At 38.0% G+C, this 23,087-nt stretch overlaps 1 protein-coding gene across 1 annotated transcript in view; it reads right to left on the bottom strand.

The window, feature by feature from the left end:
* The window catches only part of AKT3 (AKT serine/threonine kinase 3), a gene marked incomplete at both ends in the record, with an annotated part of 318,070 nt that overhangs the window by 163,627 nt on the left and 131,356 nt on the right, over positions 1–23,087 (bottom strand). Inside the window, one exon of the mRNA XM_084254496.1 lies at positions 17,584–17,695. Within this exon, the coding sequence (XP_084110622.1) occupies positions 17,584–17,695 (112 nt within the window). The remainder of the gene's footprint in view (positions 1–17,583; positions 17,696–23,087) is intronic.

Raw genomic sequence — 23,087 nt, 5'->3', positions numbered from 1 at the left:
CATGGTTCACTTATAGCAGGAATATAGGGGACTCAAATAAGACATTTGTGTAAAAAAATAGTAACAATACAAAACACAACAAAACAAAAACAGACTTATAAATCAGAGACATACTGCAGGGGAGGAGGAGGGAGAGGGATCAGAGGAAGAGAGAGAGGTGCAGAGGGGATTGAGGTGATGGTGCAGTGGTGAAGGAAACTCTATGAGGACTACACCTGCGGAGGTGGGGGGAAGCAAATATTGTTTAAAAATGAAAAATGATGTAAAAATAAAAAAAATAATAAAGGAAAGTGAGTTCCCCAAACCTGGAAAAGGAAATAAACACACAAACCCATGAAGAACAAAAAAAAAAAAACAACAACAACAAAAAAAAAATGAAACAAGATGAGCTCAACCCAAAGACAGAGTAGTAAAAACTCCCAACAATTCAAGACAAAGAAAGGATACTGAAGAAGGCAAGGGGAATAAAGCAGTTAACATTTGAAGGAACCATGACCAGGCTAACTCAGATCTCTCTGAAGAAACACTACATACAAGGAGAGAATGGAGAATGCGAAGATGTCATCAAGATACTTAAAGGTAAAAATTGGCAACCAAGAATATGCTATCCTCTAAGTTAAATCCAGATATGACAGAGAACTAAAGGTGCCTAGAAAAACATAAACTGAATAATACTGCAAATATTAGCCCCACTCCCACCCCATCCATCAAATATTGAAAGTTCTTGAGTGTAAAACAAAGAGTTTATGCACAAAGAACTAAACAAAGCAATAGATAGAAACACAAAGTGAAGGATAAAAAGGTAGCAATAGCTCTTCATATCTCAATAATCACTCTAAAGGCAAATAGACTGAACTCACCAGTTAATAGACACAGAGTATCAGAGTATATAGTTGGATCAGGAAACAGAATCCAACCTTCTGCTGTCTCCAGAAAACACACCTAAATTCCAAAGATAAACACAGGCTCAAAGTAAAGGGCTGAAAAACAATCCTGCAAGCAAATGGGACCCAAAGGAAAGCAGAAAACGCCATACTTATATTAGACAATAGATTTCTAGCTATAAGAGGTAAGAAGAGACACAGAGGGACACTATATATGTCAGGAAGACCTAACATTCATCACTGTACACTCACTAAACAAAGGAGCATCAAAATATATTAGGCAACTACTATCAACTCTTAAAATAGACTTTGGAATAAACATTAATGGCAAATGACTTTAACAAACCCACTTTCATCAATGGACAGATTAAGGAGACAGAAAACAAACAGGGACAAAACCACCTTAAAGAAAAGCCTACATGGACCCAGTAGACATTTATAGGGTACTGGCACCCTAGAAAACCAGAAAAAAACATTTTTCTCAAATGCAAATGGGACATTCTCTATAATAAGCCACATACAAGGTCACACAACAAATAACAAATTCGAAAAGACTGAAAATATAACTAGATGCTTTCTCTGACCATAAAAGTATCATATTAGAAATCTACTATAGGGCCTCCCCTGGTGGCAAAGCGGTTGAGGCCTGTGCAGCGAGGCTGCCCACAGCCTCTGCAGCGCCGGTTCGTTCCCTGGCCGCCGGCGAGGGTCCCACAAAAAAAAAAAAATACTACAAAAGAAAGCAGGGAAATTCCTTAATACCTGGAGACTGAACAACACTATAATGAAAGAACAACGGGTTAATGAGAAAATCAAAGACGTGATAAAAAAATACTTCAAGTCAAATGGTAATGAGGACACAATATTCCAGAACTGGAACATAGAAAGCCTCTTTAACAAATGGTGCTGGGAAAATGGAACAGCTTCATGCAGAAGAATGAAAGTAGAACACTATCTCACACCATATACAAAAATCAGTTCAAATTGATGAAGACGTTGATTTAAGAACTGAAACCATAAAATACATAGAGGAAAACACAAGCAAAACATTCTATGACATAAGCTTTAGTGATGACTTTAGGGGTTCATCTCTAACAGCAAGGAAAAAAGAAAATATAAACAAATGGGACTACATCAAATTTAAAAGGTTCTGAACAGCGAAAGAAACCCTAACTAAAATCAAAATACACCCTACTGAGTGGGGAAAATATTTACACACCAAACATGTGACAAGGGACTGATATTGAAAGATCTACAAAGAACTCACTATGGCTTAACAAAAAGGAAACAATAAACCCAATCCAAAAAAAAAGGGAAAAAATGGGAAGAAGACCTAAATAGCATTTCTACAAAGAAAAATAAAGACAACAGGAACGTGGAAAAAAAAATGTTCACCATCATTTATTTATTTATTTATTTATTTATTTATTTATTTATTTATTTATTTTTAGAGGCATGTTTTATTTATTTGTTTGTTTGTTTGTTTGTTTATACATGCACTGGGTACAGTCAGAAGCGCGGGAGGGTGAGAGAACTCACCAGAGCCAGAGCGGGGAGCAGAGCAGGCAGAAGGACCGAAGCACACTGCTGAGGGGAGCAGCGGGCGGCAGGAGAGGTCTGCGCGCCATGTGGGACCCTCCTCCGGTGGCCTGGGAGCAGCCGGGAATCGAACCAGTGCCGCAGAGGCCGCAGGCAGCTTCGCAACCCAGCGCTCAACCACTGCGCCACCGGGGAGGCCCTCACCATCATTTATTAACAGAGAAATGAAAATCAAAACTACGAAGAGAGACCACCTCACACCAGTGAGAATGACCCATGTTGAAAAGGTTGAAACATTAAATGCCAGTGAGGACGTGGAGAAAAGGGAACCTTCTACATTGTTGATGGGAATGCAGACTGATCCAGCACCTATAGAAAGTAGCTTAAAGCATCTCCAAAGATTAAAAATCTACTTGCTATCCAACCCAGTAATCCCACTGCTAGGTATTTGTAAAGTCCAAGAACGGACACAGTGCAGGTTTTCTGATCCCATGCAGACCGGGTAAAGGAGGAGTCAGAGCCCTCAGGGGTTTTTCAGGTCTTTTATTGGGGTTCACCAGGCATATGGCAGGCAGGGGTGCTGGGGGGCCGGGAGGCCTGCCAGCCTCCCGGCCCCCAGCAAATCTTCACTCTATCTGGGCTCTCTGGCATTCTCTGCTTCTGCTACTCTGCTTCTGCTGCTGCTTCTACTGGCGTCCCCATGACGCCGCCCTTAAAAGCCCAGTCTCAGCCCAGGTGAATCCCATCTACCTATGCCCCACCCTACTCCAGGTGCCCGCCATCAGGCATGCATTCAGGACCACAAGGATCCGTCATCTATCCTGATGGCAGGAGGGCAGAAAAGCCTGACATTTTTCCTTACCCTACAGTCCACCCCCTCAGGGTTTTCTGCCATATAGTCTTCATATATACAATATTCTTAGCAAACATAAACAATGCAGCCATGGCCCACAAAAGCAAACACATCACAACATAACAAAATACAACAGAACACAAATAAGTCCAGGCAGGGCCCCAACCTAGTGCAAAAGACAATTATTGGTACCAGCAGATGAGCCACCAAATCTGCTGCCGAAGGCACTGCTCATACAAGGGAGGGGAATCACTCACGGCATCTACTGTAACACACCAGGAGCCGTCAGGCTTCCTGGCCTTTTCTGGCTGTAGTCTCGGCTACAAACCACACACCGCATCCACCCCCAGGATGCACTAGCTCTGGGATTGGCGATTCTGTTCTGTTGGGGGTAATCGCCAACCCTCAGGGTTTCTGTCTGCAGTCGCTCCAACACTCGGCTTTCATAGCCACCAATGCGACTCGCAGACCCCTGCACTCAGGCCAACCCACTGCATAAGCACATGGGTTGGGAATCCAAACTCTACCCAAGCTCCACCCCAAGCCACGTTCCCCACCCGACCCCAAGGACAGGTTCCTCAGCTCCTCACCCTCACTCGAGAATGAGCAGGGCATCACCCACAGGTGATTTTATGAGACTCACTGTCCTTCCTCAGCTTACTTAGTGCTTAACAGCCACTCAGGGCTTCCCAAACTTAGTATCAGCACCAGCTTTTGCCTTCTCAGTTGGCTTTTCTCCTCTGCTTAGCTGCCTGGCATACACAGGCTGCTTTTGGCTATCAAAGCCCACTGGCCAGCCCCAGATTCCAAAAAAAAGGTAATCTGCCAAGGTCCTCCGCCTTCTGGCAGGATTGTCAGTCCAAGTTCATCAGTCCAAGTCCATCAGTCGAGGTCCATTGGCCTCTCCCTGCATCAGCACTGGCAAGTTCCGAATCGTGGTCCTCTCCTCCCCGACGATTCTGCTGCCTAAGGGGTCATTGGCTGGTCCTCTTGGGCATCTCCTCCTCCACATGAGGTCTCGTCCCGTAGCTCCCAGACCTTGTCTACCCTCTGTGCCTCCATGGCGCCTCCAGTGTCGTCACAGGCAAACACAGTCTGTTACTCCTTAATCCCTCCAGGTCTTCGGAGGGCTCCATACCCATCTGCATGGATCATCTTGCCGACTTATGCCAATTATAATGGCAGGACTGGACAGTGCAGGTTTTCTAGGATCCCATGCAGACCAGGTGAAAGAGCAGTCAGAGCCCTCAGGGGTATTGCAGGTCTTTTATTGGGGTTCACCAGGCATATGGCAGGCAGGGGTGCTGGGGGGCCGGGAGGCTGGCAGGCCTCCCAGCCCCCAGCAAATCTTCACTCTCTCTGGGCTCTCTGGCGTTCTCTGCTTCTGCTTCTTCTTCTCTGCTTCTCTCTCGGCTTCTCTTTCAGCTTCTGCTGCTGCTTCTACTGGCGTCCCCGTGATGCCGCCCTTAAAAGCCCAGTCTCAGCCCAGGTGAATCCCATCTACCTATGCCCACACCCTACTCCAGATGCCCGCCATCAGGCATGCATTCAGAACCACAAGGATCTGTAATCTATCCTGATCGCGGGAGGGCAGAAAAGCCTGACATTTTTCCTTACCCTACAGTATTCACTCAAAATTTTCAAATATAATAATTTGAAAGGAAACTTGCAATGGTTATTGCAGCACTGTTCCAATGGCTTAACTATGGAAACAGCTTAAGTGTCCAAAAACAGTTGACTGTATCAAGAATATTCAGTATATGTACACAGTATACGATAACTCAGTGATTAAGTAAGATAAACTCATGCCATTCATGGTAACATGGATGGAGTTGGAAGGGATAAGGCTAAGTGAAATAAGTCAGAGGAGAAAGATAAATACCATGTGGTGTCACTTAAAGGTGTAATACAGAGAAACCAAAATAAGGTTCTGAGAAAGACAAGCTTAAAAACTAACCTTTTGAAAGCTGACTACAGAACTAAAGCATCCAGAGGGAGAGGGAATGAAGCAGGGATGAGAATAAAGAGGGAAGGGAGCACCATGGACTGTGAGGGTAGACTACGGATGATTTGGTAGTAGATATACTAGCTACAGTGGCAACAGCTGATGGGAGATACTATAATTCCAAAATACCAACAGAGGATCCCATATTTCCAAAATAAACAATAATGTAAGGCAAACTCACCTGAATAAAATAGAAAAAAAATGGATGCTAGACAACAGGAAAATATTAAAGACCACCTAAGAAAATCTAAGACTGTTAAAACTAAAACAGATGTGTCTAAAAAAAAAATACAACCAAACTGTATTATAAAACACAATAGAGCATCTCAGCAATAGATAAATGGAATACTGGAGAAAATTAGCAAGCTGGAAAACACAACAGTATAAATATACCAACAAAACAATAAAGTGAAGGAAACACAACAAAACCTGAAAACAGCCTCAAAGCTCTTTGGGATTAACAAAAGAAAAGCAACATCCATGTCATGGGGGTCCCAGAAGGAGATGTGAAAGATAAAGACTTAATTGCTGAGAATCATCTCAATAAGACAAGTGAACAATCTGATCCAAAAGTTCCAAAAAATTCTGAACAAAATACTAGACTGAACATCATCATTAAAAACAAAACAAAAAAACCTCTTGAAAGCTAATGACAAGTCCAGAACATTAAAGCATCAGAGAAAAGAATAGTCACTTATATGGGAAAACCAACTGACTGCTACCTTTTCTGTAGAAACTTCACAAGTAATAAGGCAATGGCTGGAGATACTTAAGTATTCAAAGAAAATGGAAACTACATTAACCTGAGGATTACCACTTGACAGTTTGGGAGTGTATGTATGGAGAGTCACTATAAGGCAAAAACTGAAAAAATTATCAGTACCAAGAAGGACATGAAAAATATTAAAGGAATTATTATAAAGTGACAAAAACAAAACAAATATAGAAGGAAAGGACACCTAAATTATATATGTAGAGAAGGAGAAAAGTAAAAATGTGGAAGATCAGATATCCAACAGGACACGAAATAATTCTCTCTACACTAAGTTCAGTAGACCTTCAAACTAAAATCAATACATGTAAGGCATAAAACAATGGAAATGGAACCTAAATAAGACATAAATGAAGATGTCAAAAGTCAAGACTAGAAAAAAATGGCAGTAAGCACTATGTTTCAACAATAACCTTAAATTTAAACTGTTTGAATTCACCATTTAAAAGGTATACAGTAAGTAGATTTTAAAACAAACTCTCCTTTACTGTTTACAGAAAACTAATCTTCCTAACAAAGACAAAGACTTAATGACAGGAAGACAATTATACAAACAAATGACAAGAGAGAAAAAGCTGTACTTATATCAGATAAAATAGACTTCTAATTAAAAAAGGTATTAAGGGATTGTAGGGTAAAGAAAATATCAGGCTTTTCTGCCCTCCCGCCATCAGGATAGATGATGGATCCTTGTCCTGAATGCATGCCTGATGGCGGGCACCTGGAATAGGGTGTGGGCATAGGTAGATGGGATTCAACTGAGCTAAGACTGTGCTTTTAAGGGCGGCGTCACGGGGACGCCAGCAGTAGCAGTAGCAGTAGCAGCAGCAGCAGCAGCAGCAACAGCAGCAGCAGCCGAAGCCGAAGCCGAAACCGAAACCGAGAAGCAGCAGAACGAACGCCAGAGAGCTCAGACAGAGTGAAGATTTGCTGGGGGCTGGGAGGACTGCCAGCCTCCCAGCCCCCTAGCCAGCACCCCTGCCTTGCACATACCCATTGAACCCCAATAAAAGACCTACAAAAACCACTGAGGACTCTGATTCCTCCTTTACCCGGTCTGCATGGAATCAGAAAACCTGCACTGTGCCCAGTCCTGCCCTTATAATTGGCGTAAGTCGGCAAGATCCATGCAGACGGGTATTGGAGCCCTCCTAAGACCTGGAGGGACTAAGGAGAACAGACTGTGTGTTTGCCTGTGACGACACTGGAGGCGCCATGGCGGTATAGAAGATGGATACGTCCACGAGCTACAGGATGAGACCTGGCGTGAAGGAGACGCCTGAAAGGACCAGCCAACGACACCTGGAAAGGACCAGCCAACGACACCGGAAAGGACCAGCCAATGACCCCTGAGGCAGCAGGCCATCACTGAAGCAGGGAGAGGCCAATGGACTTGAACTGATGGACTGATGGACTTGGGCTGATAGACTGATGAACTGATGATCTTGGACTGACAATCCCGCCAGAAGGCGGAGGACCTTGGCAGGTTATGTTTTTTTATGGGAATCTAGGGGTGGCCAGTGGGCCTAGATGGCCAAAAGCAGCCTGTGTATGCCCAGCAGCCAGGTGGAGGAGAAAAGCCAACTAAGAAAGCAAAAGCTGGTACTGATGATAAGTTGAGAAGCCCTGAGCGGCTGTTAAGCAGCCTGGGTATGCTGAAGAACTGTGAGTCTCATAAAATCACCTGTGGGTGATGCCCTGCTCATTCTTGAGCGAGGGTGAGGAGCTGAGGAACCTGTCCTTGGGGGACGGGTGGGGAATGTGGCTTGGGGTGGAGCCCAAGCCGAATGCAGAGTTTGGATCCCCAACCCATGTGCTTGTGCAGTGGGTTGGCTTGAGTGCAGGGGTCTGTGAGTCGCATGGGTGGCTGTGAAGGCCGAGTGTTGGAGCGACTGCAGACAGAAACCCTGAGGGTTGGCGATTACCCCCAACAGAACAGAATCGCCAATCCCAGAGCGAGTGCATCCTGGGGGTGGATGCTGTGTGTGCCTTGTAGCCAAGACTACAGAGAAGGCCAGGAAGCCTGACGGCTCCTGGTGTGATATAGTAGATGCCCTGAGTGATTCCCCTCCCTCGTATGAGCAGTGCCTTCGGCAGCAGATTTGGTGGCTTATCTGCTGGTAACAATAATTGTCTTTTGCACTAGGTTGGGGCCCTGCCTGGACTTATTTGTGTTCTGTTGTATTTTGTTATATTTATTTGATGTATTTGCCTTTGTGGGCCATGGCTGCATTGTTTGTTTGCTTAGAAAATTGTATGTATATGTATAGACTGTATGGCAGAAAACCCTGAGGGGGTGGACTGTAGGGTAAAGAAAATATCAGGCTTTTCTGCCCTCCCGCCATCAGGATAGATGATGGATCCTTGTCCTGAATGCATGCCTGATGGTGGGCACCTGGAATAGGGTGTGGGCATAGGTAGATGGGATTCAACTGAGCTAAGACTGTGCTTTTAAGGGCGGCGTCACGGGGACGCCAGCAGTAGCAGTAGCAGTAGCAGCAGCAGCAGCAGCAGCAACAGCAGCAGCAGCAGAAGCCGAAGCCGAAACCGAAACCGAGAAGCAGCAGAACAAACGCCAGAGAGCTCAGACAGTGAAGATTTGCTGGGGGCTGGGAGGACTGCCAGCCTCCCAGCCCCCCAGCCAGCACCCCTGCCTTGCACATACCCACTGAACCCCAATAAAAGACCTACAAAAAACCACTGAGGACTCTGATTCCTCCTTTACCTGGTCTGCATGGAATCAGAAAACCTGCACTGTGCCCAGTCCGGCCTTTACAGGGATAAAGTCTGATATTACATTATGATTAAAGTCTTAATACAACAAGTAACGTATTAATATATATGCACCAAATGATGGACCACCAAGATGCATAAGATAATTATTGATTAATTAAAAAGAGATGTTGGGCCTCCCTGGTAGCCTAGGCATTAAGTCTCACTGCTACCACCGCAAAGGCTCACTGCATATGCCTGGCGTGAGTTTGATCCCCAGCCGGGGAGCTAATCCAATGGCACAGAAGACCTCTCCTGTTTCACCTGCTGCGCCCCTTAGTGTATTTCAGTAGATCTGAACAAGACAGAGGAAAATAAGGAAACAGCTGTTTTAAATGAGAAGCTATAAAAAAAAAAATAGATTTAACAGACATCTATCGACTACTCCAACCAAAAACCACTGCCTATACATTTTTTTTTCAATTCACATAGAACCATTTTAAAAACAAAACAAACATTCAGACACACATCAATTCATTCAAAAACTAAAGGACCAAATCACATGAAGTATACGTTTTCTGACCACTATACCATAAAGCTAAAAATCAAGTCTAAAAGTAAAAAAAAAGAAATTGTTTAAATACATGGAGGCTAAATAACATTTCGCTTAATAGCCACTGGATCAAAGAAATTAAAGTAGAAACCAAAAAATACCAGAAGACTACTGAAAATGAGGGTAACAAGCTAACAGAAACTATCAGATGCATCAGAAGTGGTCCTAAGAGGTAAGGTAAATTGCAATACAGATCAACACTAAGAAGAAAAATCCCAAGTAAGCAACTTAATGCTATACCTAAAACAACTTGGAAAGGAGGAACAAACAAGACCTAAAGTTAGTAGAAGGAAGGAAATATAATAAAAAACACAAGCAGAAATCAAAGAAATAGGTATCACAAATTCACCATGAAAGAACAACAAAATTAAGTTTTGGTTCTTCCAAAAGACAGAATGGAGAAATTACGAGCTAGGTTGATAAAGAAGAGAGAAAACATTAGTAAACAGAATCAGAAATTAAAATGGAGAAATTATCAAAGATGACATGGAAATATAAAGGATCTTTTGAGCTTACAATGAAACAAATATACATCAAAAATGTGATAATCTTGAAGATGTAAAAAATTTGTAGTACTATATAGTTTACCAAGCACAGAGCAGGAAGAAACAGAAGACTTGAATAAACCAATTACAATTATGGAAATTAATATAGTTAATAAAAAATCTCCACAAAAACAAAAACCAAGGGTGAGAAGGCTTTACAAACAAATACCATTAAACCTAAAAGAATTTATGCCTATCTTATTTTAATTATTTCTAAAACTACAGGACAGAATGCTCCCTAGTACATTTACAATGCCAACATTACCCTAATACTTACACAAGAAAAAGACGGGATGAGAAAAGAAAACTACAGAGCAACTCCTTGGTGAATACTGATATAAAAAATTTCAAAATATACTAACAAACCAAATTCAGAATACAGTATAAGGATTACACATCACCATCAAGTGGAATTTATCTCAGCGATGCAAGGATGGCTTACTATACATAAACCAATATGATAAATGTATCAACAAAATATAAGTAAAAATAAGATGATAAAGGATACAGAGAAAGCTTCTGACAAGATTGAACAACCATTTATGATGAAAATGCTGAACAGAGAAGAAACTTACCTTAATATGATAAAAAACATGTATCACAAATATACATCAATATGATACATAATGATGAAAATTCAAAGTTTTCCTGTTAAGGGCAGGAACAGACAGGCATGGTCTACATGCTGTTTAATTTAGTATTAGAGGTTTTTAAAGTAACCAGATATAAAAAGGAAATAAAAGGAATTCAGTTTGGAAAAGAGGTGAAAATATCATCATTCACAGGTAATACTGTATGTCGAAATCTCTAAATACTCATGAAAAATCTACAAGAAACACTAAACTTAAACACAGCAAAGTGACAAGTTCACAAAATTAACACACAAGAAAGTGTGGCATTTTTATATACAGTAAAGAAGAAGAAAAAAAATAATTCCATTCACAACTGCTTAAAAAATAAACAAATTCTTAGGAATTAATCAAGAAAATGAAGAACTTACACAATGAAAAGTATAAGATGTAATTAAAGAGTTTAGATCATGACACAAGACAAAATATTCCACTCTAATGGATAAGGAAAAAGCAATGTTAAAATGCCTATTCGACCAAAAGCAATATATAAATTTAACACAATTCCCATCCAAATGGTAATAGTTAATAAGCTAATAGAAAATACTAATGTAGTCTTCTAACAAACGGAACAAAAATATTAAAATTTATATAGAATCATAAAAGATCTCAAATTGAAAAAATGAATCCTGAAAAGGAGAAAGACGGAGGCATCATGTTTTCTGACTCCATACTACAAAGCAAAAGCAACTAAAACAATGTAATATTATAAAAATGGACACATGGATCATTAGTATAAAAACAAATCTAGCCATATGTAATTGCTCATTTTATGATAGGGAGGCATGACCATGCAATAGGGAGGACAGTTGTTTTAATAAACGGTGCTGGATAAACTGGACACCCACATGTAAAAGAAGTGGGGTCACTTTTTAACTCCATACACAAAAACCAATTAAAAATTGATTAAAGTCATATATCAGACCAGCAACAATAAAATATATAGAAGAAAATACTGGTGATATGTTTCATCACATCAATAATAAAGATGATTTTGGAGAATGAATCCCAAGATAAGGGTTATAAAAGGCAAAATCAAGCAGCTAGGATTATCTCAACAAGTTTTTACATAAGTGATAGAATATATATGTAGATTGAAAAGACATTCCACTGAGAGGGAGAAAATACTTACAGATTACTCAACTGAAATGGGTTAATATCCAAGTTATATTGAAAGCTTATACAATTTAACAATAAAAAACAACTGAAAAGCCCCAATGAACAAACGGGTAGCAGATCAAAACAAACAACTCACCAAAGTGGATATCCAGAAGGTTAATAAATAATACATGCATCAAAAAAAGTTCATCACTTTTAATAAAGGAGGGGCAGGTCAAAACCACAGTAAGGCATCATCTCACACCTGTGAGATGGTACATATTAAAACCCAACAAGTATGGAGAGGATGAGGAAAAAGAGGAACCCTATTACACTGCTGGTAGACACATAAACTGGTGTAGCCATTTTGAAAAGTGATGTAGATTCAAGTATCATATATATAACCCAGCAAACTCATCCCTGGGCATTCAACCAACTGCATCAACCCCCAGAACTGCATAATCTACAATGTTTATCGCAGCATTATTCACAAAAAATTGTTTTTTTTAATGTTCACTGACAAGAGGACTGGATCAAGATGTGATATATCCACACATGGAATCCTATTAGGGCATACAACAAAATGTCACATTTATAGCAAAATGGAAGGAGTCTGTCTGAGAGAATTTTGTGTAGTAAAGCATTTCACAACAACAAAGACAAAAAATGTTTTCTAGAATTTGCTAAGATGGAAAACTGAAGATAAACAAAGACGAGTTTTCAGTGATTAACTCAGACTGGTCTCTATAGTATTTTCACTATATACTTATTACTTACCTTTGGTAATCCCTGTTATAGTCCCAATTGTCTCTTCTAATTATTGTCATCAATAAATTATTTTGAAAAATTAATAATAAAAATAATTTTATTTATTTTTAAAAGCATGTCTATTGTTTAATTTAAATAGGAATTATTTTGGTTATCTTACAGTTACTGATTTATAACCAATTCTACCAAGGTTAGAGACAGTATCCTGTTTAATTTTAATTTTTCTAGATATAGTGTGTTTTATGATCCAGAATATGTCCTATTTCTGTATAATTATGTGTATTCTGCCACTTTTGGGTGAAGAGAATTTTAAATATCAATACATCAAAGTGACAGTGTCAACTCTATGTCTTTGCTCAGTTTTTGTACCGCTGCTCTATCAATTTCTGAAAAAAAGAATTTTTAATCTTCAAATATGGTTGTGGGATTTTTAATTTAGTGATTGCATACATGCATAATAATGATTTAAATCATCCGCTTCAACTGTCCGCTTTATTATTACAAAGTGTCCTGGCACTCCGTAATAACATTTTATTTTAAATCCAATGCAACACAGTAAATATCCTTCTTACACTTATTTTTTGCCACAATCTATCTTTTCAATCCATTTATTTTCAACGTGTGTCTGTATTTCAGGAGCTCTCTTAACAACATATAAGTCGGTCTTGTATCTTCATCAATTCTGAAACTCTGTCTATGAATTGCAGTGTTTAATTTATTAATACATAATGCAATTATTTATGCATTTGCACTTGAGTCTACCATTTTATCTTTTCTAATTGTCTTTTCTTTTTCTGGCTTTTTTTGTTTTAACATTTTGAACATCCTTCTTTAGAAGATGTTTTATATAAGCCAAAGGTTACCAACATATACACCTTAAAGAAACACCAAAGGAAATAAGGAATCAAAGTATGTTACTACAAAAAAAAAATCAAAACACAGGGGAAGAGAGCAAGAGAGTAGAAGAGGCACAATGTAGTAACAAGGCAAACAAAACAATTAACAAAATGGAAATAATAACTCCTTCCCTATCAGTAACAACCTTAAATGTAAATGAATTATACTTATAATGACATAAAGTGATGTGGCTAAAAAAGAAGACCCACTGATATGTTGTCAAAAAGATTCACTTTCAATTTAAGGATCTACATAGATTAAAATGCAGGGATGAATAATATTTTCCAAGCAAATGGTAATAAAAATAGCAGAGGTTACCACAGTATATCAGACAAAATAAGTATCTGTTCAAAAACTGTCAGAAGAAATAATGGGGATTATGTAAGGATAAAAGGGTAAATTTACCAGGAAGTTATAACCAAGGAGTTATAACAGTTGTAAGTATATATACCCAACATGAGAGAATGTAAATATATGAAACATACACCAAAGTAACTGAAGGCAGGAATAACATGTTGATAGACTTCAAAATTCCATTTTTAATAATGGATAAAATATCTAGCCATAATGTCAATAAGACTTGAAAAAATGCATGGCAGATCAAATGAATCTAAGGGACATAAAGAATACTCCACAAAACAGCTGCAGAATACACATTTTTTACAAGTATACATGGAACATTTCCCAGGGATACAAAATTAACATACAAAACCTAGGTTTATTTCTATACAGTGACAATGACATCTGGAAAGAACACCATTTATATTATTTATAATTTCAAAAAAAAAATGCTTAGGGATAAACTTAAGCAAGGTGCATGTTGGGTGAGACATACACTAACAACTACAAAACACTACGAAAAGAAGTTAAATAAATAAATAATGGAAATGGAAAGACAGTCTGTGTCTGATGATTAGATTTAATACTATTAAAATGTCCATACTAACCAAAGTGATCTATAGATTCAGTGTTATCCCTAGCAAAATCAAATGGTATTCTTTGCAGAAATAGAAAAGTAATCCTAAAACCCGCATGGCACCATAAAGGATCCCAAAGAGCCAAAAAGAATTAAAAAAAAAAAACTACCTGGAAACATCAGTTTCTGACTTTAAAAAATATTAGAAAGCTTCAGTAATGAAAACAGTGTCCAGAAATAAACCCATAAAATATTATAGTCAAATGATCTTCAACAAGAATGTCAAGAATATACACAATTGGGCCTCCCTGGTGGCACAAAGGGTTAAGACGAAACCTATAAGCTATTCGCAGCCACTGCAGCACAAGTTAGATCCCTGGCCACGTAGCTACCCACATGGCACAGCAGACCTCTCCTGACTCGCCCTCTGCTTCCCTCAGCAGTCTATTTCAGTTATTCTGCCTGTTCTGTTCCCTACTCTTTTTCTGGTGAATCCTCTCACCACCCTCACACCTCTAGCCTGTATCCCAGTTCTTGTATGCATAAATAAATAAATCTTTCAAAAAAAAAAGAATATGCACAATTCAGAAAGGATTCTCTTTTCAATAAGTAATGCTGAAAAAAACTGGATCTCTGCATGCAAAATAATGAAATGGGATTTCTTTTACGCTATCCACAAAGACAACCATAAGACGTGAAACTCTACAATGCCTAATTTTTTTTATAAATAATTTTTTAAAGATTTATTTATTTATACATACAAGAACCGGGGTACAGTCCAGATATGCAGGAGAGTGAGAGGATTCACCAGAGACAGAGCAGGGAACAGAACAGACAGAATACACTGAAATACACTGCTGAGGGTAGCAGCCGGCAAGACAGGAGAGGTCTGCCACGCCCTGTGGGTATCTCCCAGGCCTGCTGGGATCTCACCCGCATTGCGGAGGCTGCGGACAGCTTTACAGCGCTGTATTCAACCGCCTGCACCACCAGGAAGGCCCTAAAACTCCTAACTTTTTAATACCAGTTTTAGCAATAGTTTCCTTGCAACAAAAGCAAAAATCAAACTACATCAAACTAAAAAGCTTCTACAGAGCAAAACAATCAACAGTGAAAAGGCAACATATAGGATGAGACAACCCATGTAACAAATAAGGGCTTAATTTTCAAAATACAGAAGGAAATCCTACAATTCAATAGCAAAAAAAACAAGTAACCTCATCTAAAAATGTACAAATGACTTGAATAGTCACTTCTCAAAGAAATCATACTAATGATAAATATATGAAAAGATGCTCATTAATCACCAAGAAATTGCAAATCAAAACTACATGAGGTATCACCTCACACCTGTGAGAATGGTGGTTACCTTATATATATATTCCTACATGTTGAATGTATTTTATATGTGGGTGTGGAAATACATGTATACTAAGATAGACCAATGAGGATTTCTCACTTTGCTTATACTTCCACACATAACTGAGCTTGGATTACTATCTCTACCTATCTCAGATCTAAGCTTTAAATGTCATACTTCCTACAAAACCCAATATGATTCTTACAGACTAGGTAGATGTTACTGCTATATAATTATGTATCTCCTTGTATCTTTTCAATCAATTGTATCACTAATGTTTGTAATCTTTGCCTTTTTTAGTAGCTAAAAGGTTTTGTTTTTTTTTTCCTGGCAAGGATCATAACTTTGCTCATTATTTTATCTTTAGCATATAGCCAGGACTTAACACTCCATTTGCTGATTGGATGAATGAGTGCAATTTTTGTATGTCAAAAGATATTCTTTGAAAATATTGTCCTTAAGTGGACTGGTAACATCCCACTGACTCATGATTAGTTTTGCCATTTATGTTTGCAGAGCTGGAATTCAGTCTTTATCTTAAGACTTTAAAAAAGTTTGCTGTTCCTGTAATAATATCACATTGTTTTACGAACAATCAGTTTTAACTTGTTTTTATGATTACAAGAAAACATTTTTATACTTGCCATTGAAATATGTTTTTCTGTATTCATCTAGAATCTAGTGTTTGGAGATTTTACATAATTTTAATTTTAATGAAGATTTAAAAAGATGTAATGAGAGCAAGAAAAACTATTTTCTGCATGCTGCCTACAAGACTAAAATTTTTATACTGGGGAAGGAGAACAATAAAATCATGTATATATTAAAGATCTAAATGCATTCATACAGTGTAAGATTATAAATGTATTAAAAAGACATAATCAGTGCTTAATTCTGGTAAGAGAATTATAATTAACTTTCTAGTTCTTTTTTATATGTCCTAAAGTAATCACATTACCATTTACTGTTTATTGATCAAAAATGTATATTAAAATAACACTAATAATTTATCATGTTTGGGGTGATTTTTTTTCATTTTTGTTCTTTTAAATCTTAGCCAAGTAAAAAATAAGGATATAACATTTAACTTCACTAAGTTGCTGATTTGGGTCAAATATGGTAACATGTGTACAGGAAAATGATTTAATAGTAGTTACTGGACCTAACAGTATTAGAGCCACCAGATAAAAGGCAATTAAGAGAGAAATGGAGAGTAGGGAGGTGGCTACAAGAATTGATAGTTTGGAAGGGTAAAAATGTGGCGCTTACTTGAGTTGGTTAGCAATGTGTTGCCATGGTCCTCTTTGGCACTGATGATACTTCATGCCAATGAATCCTGCTATGTTTTTTTAACCTCAGGGATTTCAGACCTGATAAAAATCCTTCTCAACATAATGCTCCAGTCAGCCACTTGTGAACTGGCATTCTAGTTCTTTTGCTATCAATAGTCTTGGAACTTCAAACATAGAATACACATCTACATTTTTTTAAAAAGAGATTTGTGTTATAAAAATGTCTAATTTATATTTTATCTTTTAAAATGCTCTTTATTTTTTCTTTTTTTCTTTTTTTAATTTTTTTTAATTTAAATTTTATTTTTATATTCCCCATCAATTAACAACCCCCTTATTTTGACCCCAAACCCTCCTTTCCCCGCCCCCCACCCCCCATAGAGTGTCTCTGGTTCATAGTTGTTTGTCAATTTTGATATTTTCTTTCTTATAGTTATTCTTTTTCCTGGTCCCTTATTTAAGTTTTCTAGATTCCTGCTATGAGTGAGACCATCTTTATTTTTTCTTAAAAAGTTTATGTTACAGCAGTTTTCAAGGTCTTGACTTAGCATTCTGCAAGTCTCTATTATTTCTCTATTATGTCAGAAACTAAGGAACCGTAGTTTTTAAAAAATATATTCATAAATGGTGAAGTCAGATACAAATCCATCTTTAAACTGATGATTGCTTTTTCACAAAATGAAAAAAACAAGTTTCTTACCTTTCCTCTGGAGTATCTACATGAAATGTTCTCTCTATAACAGTGGTCCACTGAAGACATCTTATAATAAATGTGTTTGGCTTTGGTCGTTCTGTTTTCATTAACTGGCATTCTAGAAATAAAATAAAATGTCTCTTTGAATAGACTTATATTTAATCCAAGAAGGAAATGAGAACTACAGAGTTGTATTACAAACAAAAACACTGCAACCTCAGAGTTTTCTATGGATTTCCACTCACCTGACCTCAGTGTTCCGTTCCAATCCATTACCCATTCTAATGACCTCCTCTATTTATCAGCTAAACTAGACTGCTTACCTTTCCCCCAAATATATCTTGCTCTTTTCTATAGCTATACCTTTGCTACAGCAGTTCTTGCTATCTGGGTATTTCCCATTTGTTTTAGCCCTATTCATATGCAATCATGAACAGTCAAAAGAATACCTATCCTTTAAGATCCAGATGGAAACTCCTTTCACAAAGCTTTTTATTAAAAACTTGGCCCTAGGCTTCTAATCCCATTTATTCTTATTAATTATTGTTGTTTACCTTATTTTCCCCTCAGCCTAAACAAGTAACTTCATTCATCATTCTAGAAAGATATCCATACCCTTATCAAACTATAAGCCTTTGACAGTGTATACTACCCCTAGAGCTAGTCAACTGAAAAGTGGTGAATTCTGTTAAGCAACACTTATGAAGACCACAAATAAAAGGGGCACAGTACAGTGATTAAAAGCAAGGATTTTAATACTGGTATGCCTTGATACAATTTATTTCTCTTAGCACATTTACTATATGCAACATTGGACAAGTTAATTGATTCCTCTGACCTTCAAGTGAAAAATAGGAAACATAAGAGTATCTACATTATAAAATTGGTGTGAGGACTAAAAGTAAACAGTTTACTACTTAGCATAGTGTGTGACATATACTAGGTTTTTAATGAATGTAAGCTGTTTTCATTAGGCATTATATTTTAAGGATTACGTGGTACTGGACAGTAAGTATAATAACAGGGTTAGCTACTGTAACTCCTCTTTTGAAAGAAACTAATTTAACACTAGGAGACAAATTCACAGTGTTTTCCCAGTTATCAGTTAATCATTAGCAGCTAACATCTCTATGTTTTGAGAGGATCAAGTCATTAAACACATTACACTAATTTTTTATTGACTCTTTATACTAAAAGAGGTAATTCCTCCAAGGGGCTCTGCTTAGTCATCTTCTCTTTGCTTTTACCTTTTTCATGGTTTCAGTCATCATCTCTCAGCTTTCTAATATAAAAATCCAAGTTTCTTTCCATCTTAGATCTCTAGTTTATGACATAAACATCTGGCTATACAGAGGCTATTTTTACCTAGCTGAATTATGGGTACTACACCAAAAACCAAACTATCTTTCCCCCAAAATCTGTTCCTTATCCTGGATTTCCTAATTTTTCCATCATTTAGACTGAAATCAGAGGGTGACATCTTTCATATTTGTAATGTCTGCCATACTATATTTTCTTTTATTTTTTTAAAAGATTTATTTATTTATATAAGCACTGGGTACAGTCAGAAGCGCGGGAGGGTAAGAGAATTCACCAGACCCAGAGCAGGGAGCAGAACAGGCAGAAGGACCGAAGAACACTGCTGAGGGGAACAGCAGGTGCGGCAGGAGAGGTCTGCGCGCCATGTGGGACCCTCGCCCGGGGATCAAACTGGCGCTGCAGAGGCTTCAGGCCGCTTAGCAACCCAGCGCTCAACCGCTGTGCCACCACAGAGGCCCTGCCATATTATCTTTTCTACTGATATAATTCTCCTTCAAACTCCCACTGTCCAAGGCTTAGTCCTCCCCAGGAGCCATAAAACCAAAAATTCCAGATGTGGAAAGGCTAGAGGTCTTCTAAGAATATCTCAACTTGCCCAAAAAGTGAACTCCTTATTTCATCCACCCTTGCTCCCCCATGTCAACCTTTTCTATAGCTTTTTCCATCTCATATGATGGTACCTACATACTTTCGATTGCTCAAGTCAAAAACCATGAAATCATCCATAAGTCCTATCTTATATCTCATTCTGTAAATCCTGTTTCCTCAGTTTAAAAATATATCTAGTGTCTTATTAATTGCTCCACTACCTCAAAGCATCCATTATTATCTCCTACATGAATACTGCAAATCCTAAACCAGTTCTCCACTGGTCCTCATTGCAGTTTGGCCTCAAAAAAACCAGAATTGTTCTTAGAATGAACACATACAAAACAAACAAACAAAACATCTCTGCAATTATTCCAATTCACTAAGAACAGAGGAACCTTAAATGATCAAAAAGAGTCCATTGTGATCTAGGTCCTCTACCCACCCTACTTTAACTCCATGCCACACTGTGAGCTACCACATTGTAATGACTATATTCCTCAACAATACACTGCACATTCCTAAGGATGTTTTGGCTAGTTGTACCCACTATTTGGCATTCCCCACCCCCCCACACACCTTTATAACTAATTCCCTCACCTCCTTAAATTTAGATCAAATTTAAGCTTTACACTGAAACCTACAACATGGCCATCTAAATTAACATTATAAGCTATATTCCTGACCCATCTTACCTCTTCTACTTTTTATTTCCCATAGTTTGTTCTCATTTTTAAACATATGAGATGAATAACTTAATAGCTTTCTGCTTACTTATACCATTCTGAACCAGAGAATCCAAGCTGAAAGCTAGATCAAATGATGCCAGCTAAAACAAATATGTAACAAAAATAGAATTATTTAGGTTATCATTGCTTCAGTTTTTATCAAAAAAGATCAGATTTTATTTCAACCATTAATACTTTAAATACTACTTCTAGTCTTTTAAAAATAAATTCTACAAACTGTGAAAAACAAAGGCACAAAAACAGAATTATTTATTAAGTTGCATTATGAAATAATACATTGAGTTATAATGATCATGACGAGTTTACTTTTAAGGCCCCAGATACAATACTATTGAAAAGGGAAAAAAAGTACTTCTCTTATAAAGTTTTTGTTCTCCAGAGGTAAAAAAGCATAGTGCCAGCAATTGTGACTGGAAGGGAGGAGTCTTAAATATGGCATGTGCCCTAGTGGAGAGCAAAGACCAATGGAGGGCACCTGTTCAATAATCATTATATGACACGATTTGTACTCAGTGATGGTTTCTAACTGTTATCTTATCCAAACATCAAACCTACAGGTATTATTCTCCATTTTATAAATGAGAGAACTGAGACTGAGGCCAGGTATATAACAGTTCTGCCCAAAACACACATGCTGTGAAAGTATTTACCCTCAAGTTTACCTGAATTCAAATTCATGCTCTTCAGGAAAAAATATACTGCTAGGAAAATTTCCTTTAAAAAAATCAGCAATTGCATGTCCAAGTAATGGGAATATCTACATCCTATCCTGTAACTTTCCTATCTCTTTCATATACTGGGCCATTTTCCTTTCCTCCTACAAAGAAATCCAGGGTACTCTTCACTTAATAACAATATTTAAGTGGGGCAAGGGCCCTGATGTGTCTGCTGCTGGGTCTAAAGACAGCATAGAGATACATAGCAATGAGAGTTACATGCCTGTAGGATTCTGATCCTGGCATTTTTTGTTTCTCCAAGCAGGCATGTAGGGTGGAATGTGATACAGAATGAGGGGTGAAGGGAAAGAAGGTAGTAAGGAGGGGAGTGGAGGTTCTGGGTTCTTTCACTGCTCCTTCTAAAACCCTGCAATAATAAGAAAGCTACTGATGATAAAAAAAATAATTATTAATGATGTATCTATCCAGCTTAATGTTTCTAATTATTTATTTGGGTCTGAACCACTTACTACCCAAAGTCAACACATCCTTCTCCATGTAAGAAAATAGAAGAGAAAACAAAAAATAAGCTCCTACATTTTATTTGACGGTATAAATTCTATAAGTAAGAGGAGTAAGTTGTGTCACTAACATACTCCACTCTAGAATACATTTTTCAACCACTGCCAGAAGAGCACCTACCCCAGCCTCCAGTGGAGTACTCCAATGGACTGTCAACTGGAATATCCCACATGCGGCTATTGGAGACATTCCAATATCCCCCCCAGACTTCATAAGGCCCTAGATGCTAAGGCTCCATCAACAAAAAAAACACCTAGAAGAGAGGGAGAGAAGAACCCAAATACAACAAAATCCCCATGTTCAGCAGTGCAAATCCAAAGGAAACAATGGGGAAAAGAAAAATACAAATGGCCAAGCAAATCATCAGAGTAACAATGTACCACAGAGAAAACAAAACTCTAGAACCAACAGACACAGAATTCAAAATTACCATGATTAAAAAATTAAAGAGTTGGAACAACACAAGGAAAACTCAGAAAAGCAAACGAATGTTGTGAGAAACACAATCAAGGAACAGAAAATCAAAATTCAAATCTTAAGAAAGTAATGGAAATAGGCCTCCCTGGTGGCGCAAGGGGTAAAGATGCAACCTATGAAGCAATCAGCAGCCTCTGCAGCAAGAGTTCGATTCCCTGGCCAGCCAGATAGCAACCCACATGGTGCAGCAGCAACCCACATGGTACAGCAGACTTCTCCTGACTCACCTGCTGCTCCCCTCGGCAGTGTACTTCAGACAGTCTGCCTGTTCTGTTGCCCACTCTGTCTCTGGCGAATCCTCTCAACCCCACACTTCTGGCCTGAACCCCAGCTCTTGTATGCATAAATAAATGTTTTTTTAAAAGGAAAAGAATGGAAATGCAGGCTGTAGAAAAAGCAACAAAGATGAAAAATTCTTTAGAAAGCCAAAGAAATAGAATAAAGCAAAGAAGAGCAAGTCAGTGATCATAAAGATGAAAAAGAAGAAACAAAATATTAAAGAAAAATTCAAAGGGAAAAAATGAAGCAACACTTTGAGAATTAACATCATGGGGAAAGGAAATACAAGACTCTTCATCATCCCAGAAAAAGAAGCAAAAGAGAAATAAAAAATTTCATGAAGAAATAATAGAAGAAAACACCCCAAAGTTGAAGAAGGAGCTGAATATAGAAATACAGGAAGCTATAAGAACACCAAGCTACCTAAACAATAGGAAACCTACAGAAAGATATATAGTAGTAAAACTTTCCAGAGGAAAGTTTTTTCCAAGGAAAAAAATAATGACGCTGAAAAAGGGGAAAAACAGATAAACAATAAGTTAGATTTTTGAAGGTCTTGTGAAATTAGAGGCAGGATATTATGGAAAGATGAGATGGAAAATATTGATGGCCAAAACGTTGACTCTGAAAATGTATTTTTGATAAGATGTGGTGACCATATTTGTTAAAAAAAAATGTATTAGGAGAAGTTTACATTAACATGATTTAAATCTAAATCCATAAATAATAGTACATGCTAAATGCAAAATTGTAAGTTTCATGATATTTAAAATGGCAGAAATTGAAGTATGTATCATAAAGTAAAAATATATTTTGCTTTTTTTTTTGTGGGACCCTCGCCTCTGGAGCACTGGTTCTA

This window comes from Talpa europaea, assembly GCF_964194135.1.
Source record: "Talpa europaea genome assembly, chromosome: 14".
Taxonomy (NCBI): domain Eukaryota; kingdom Metazoa; phylum Chordata; class Mammalia; order Eulipotyphla; family Talpidae; genus Talpa; species Talpa europaea.
This window is presented reverse-complemented; position numbering and strand designations above follow the sequence as displayed.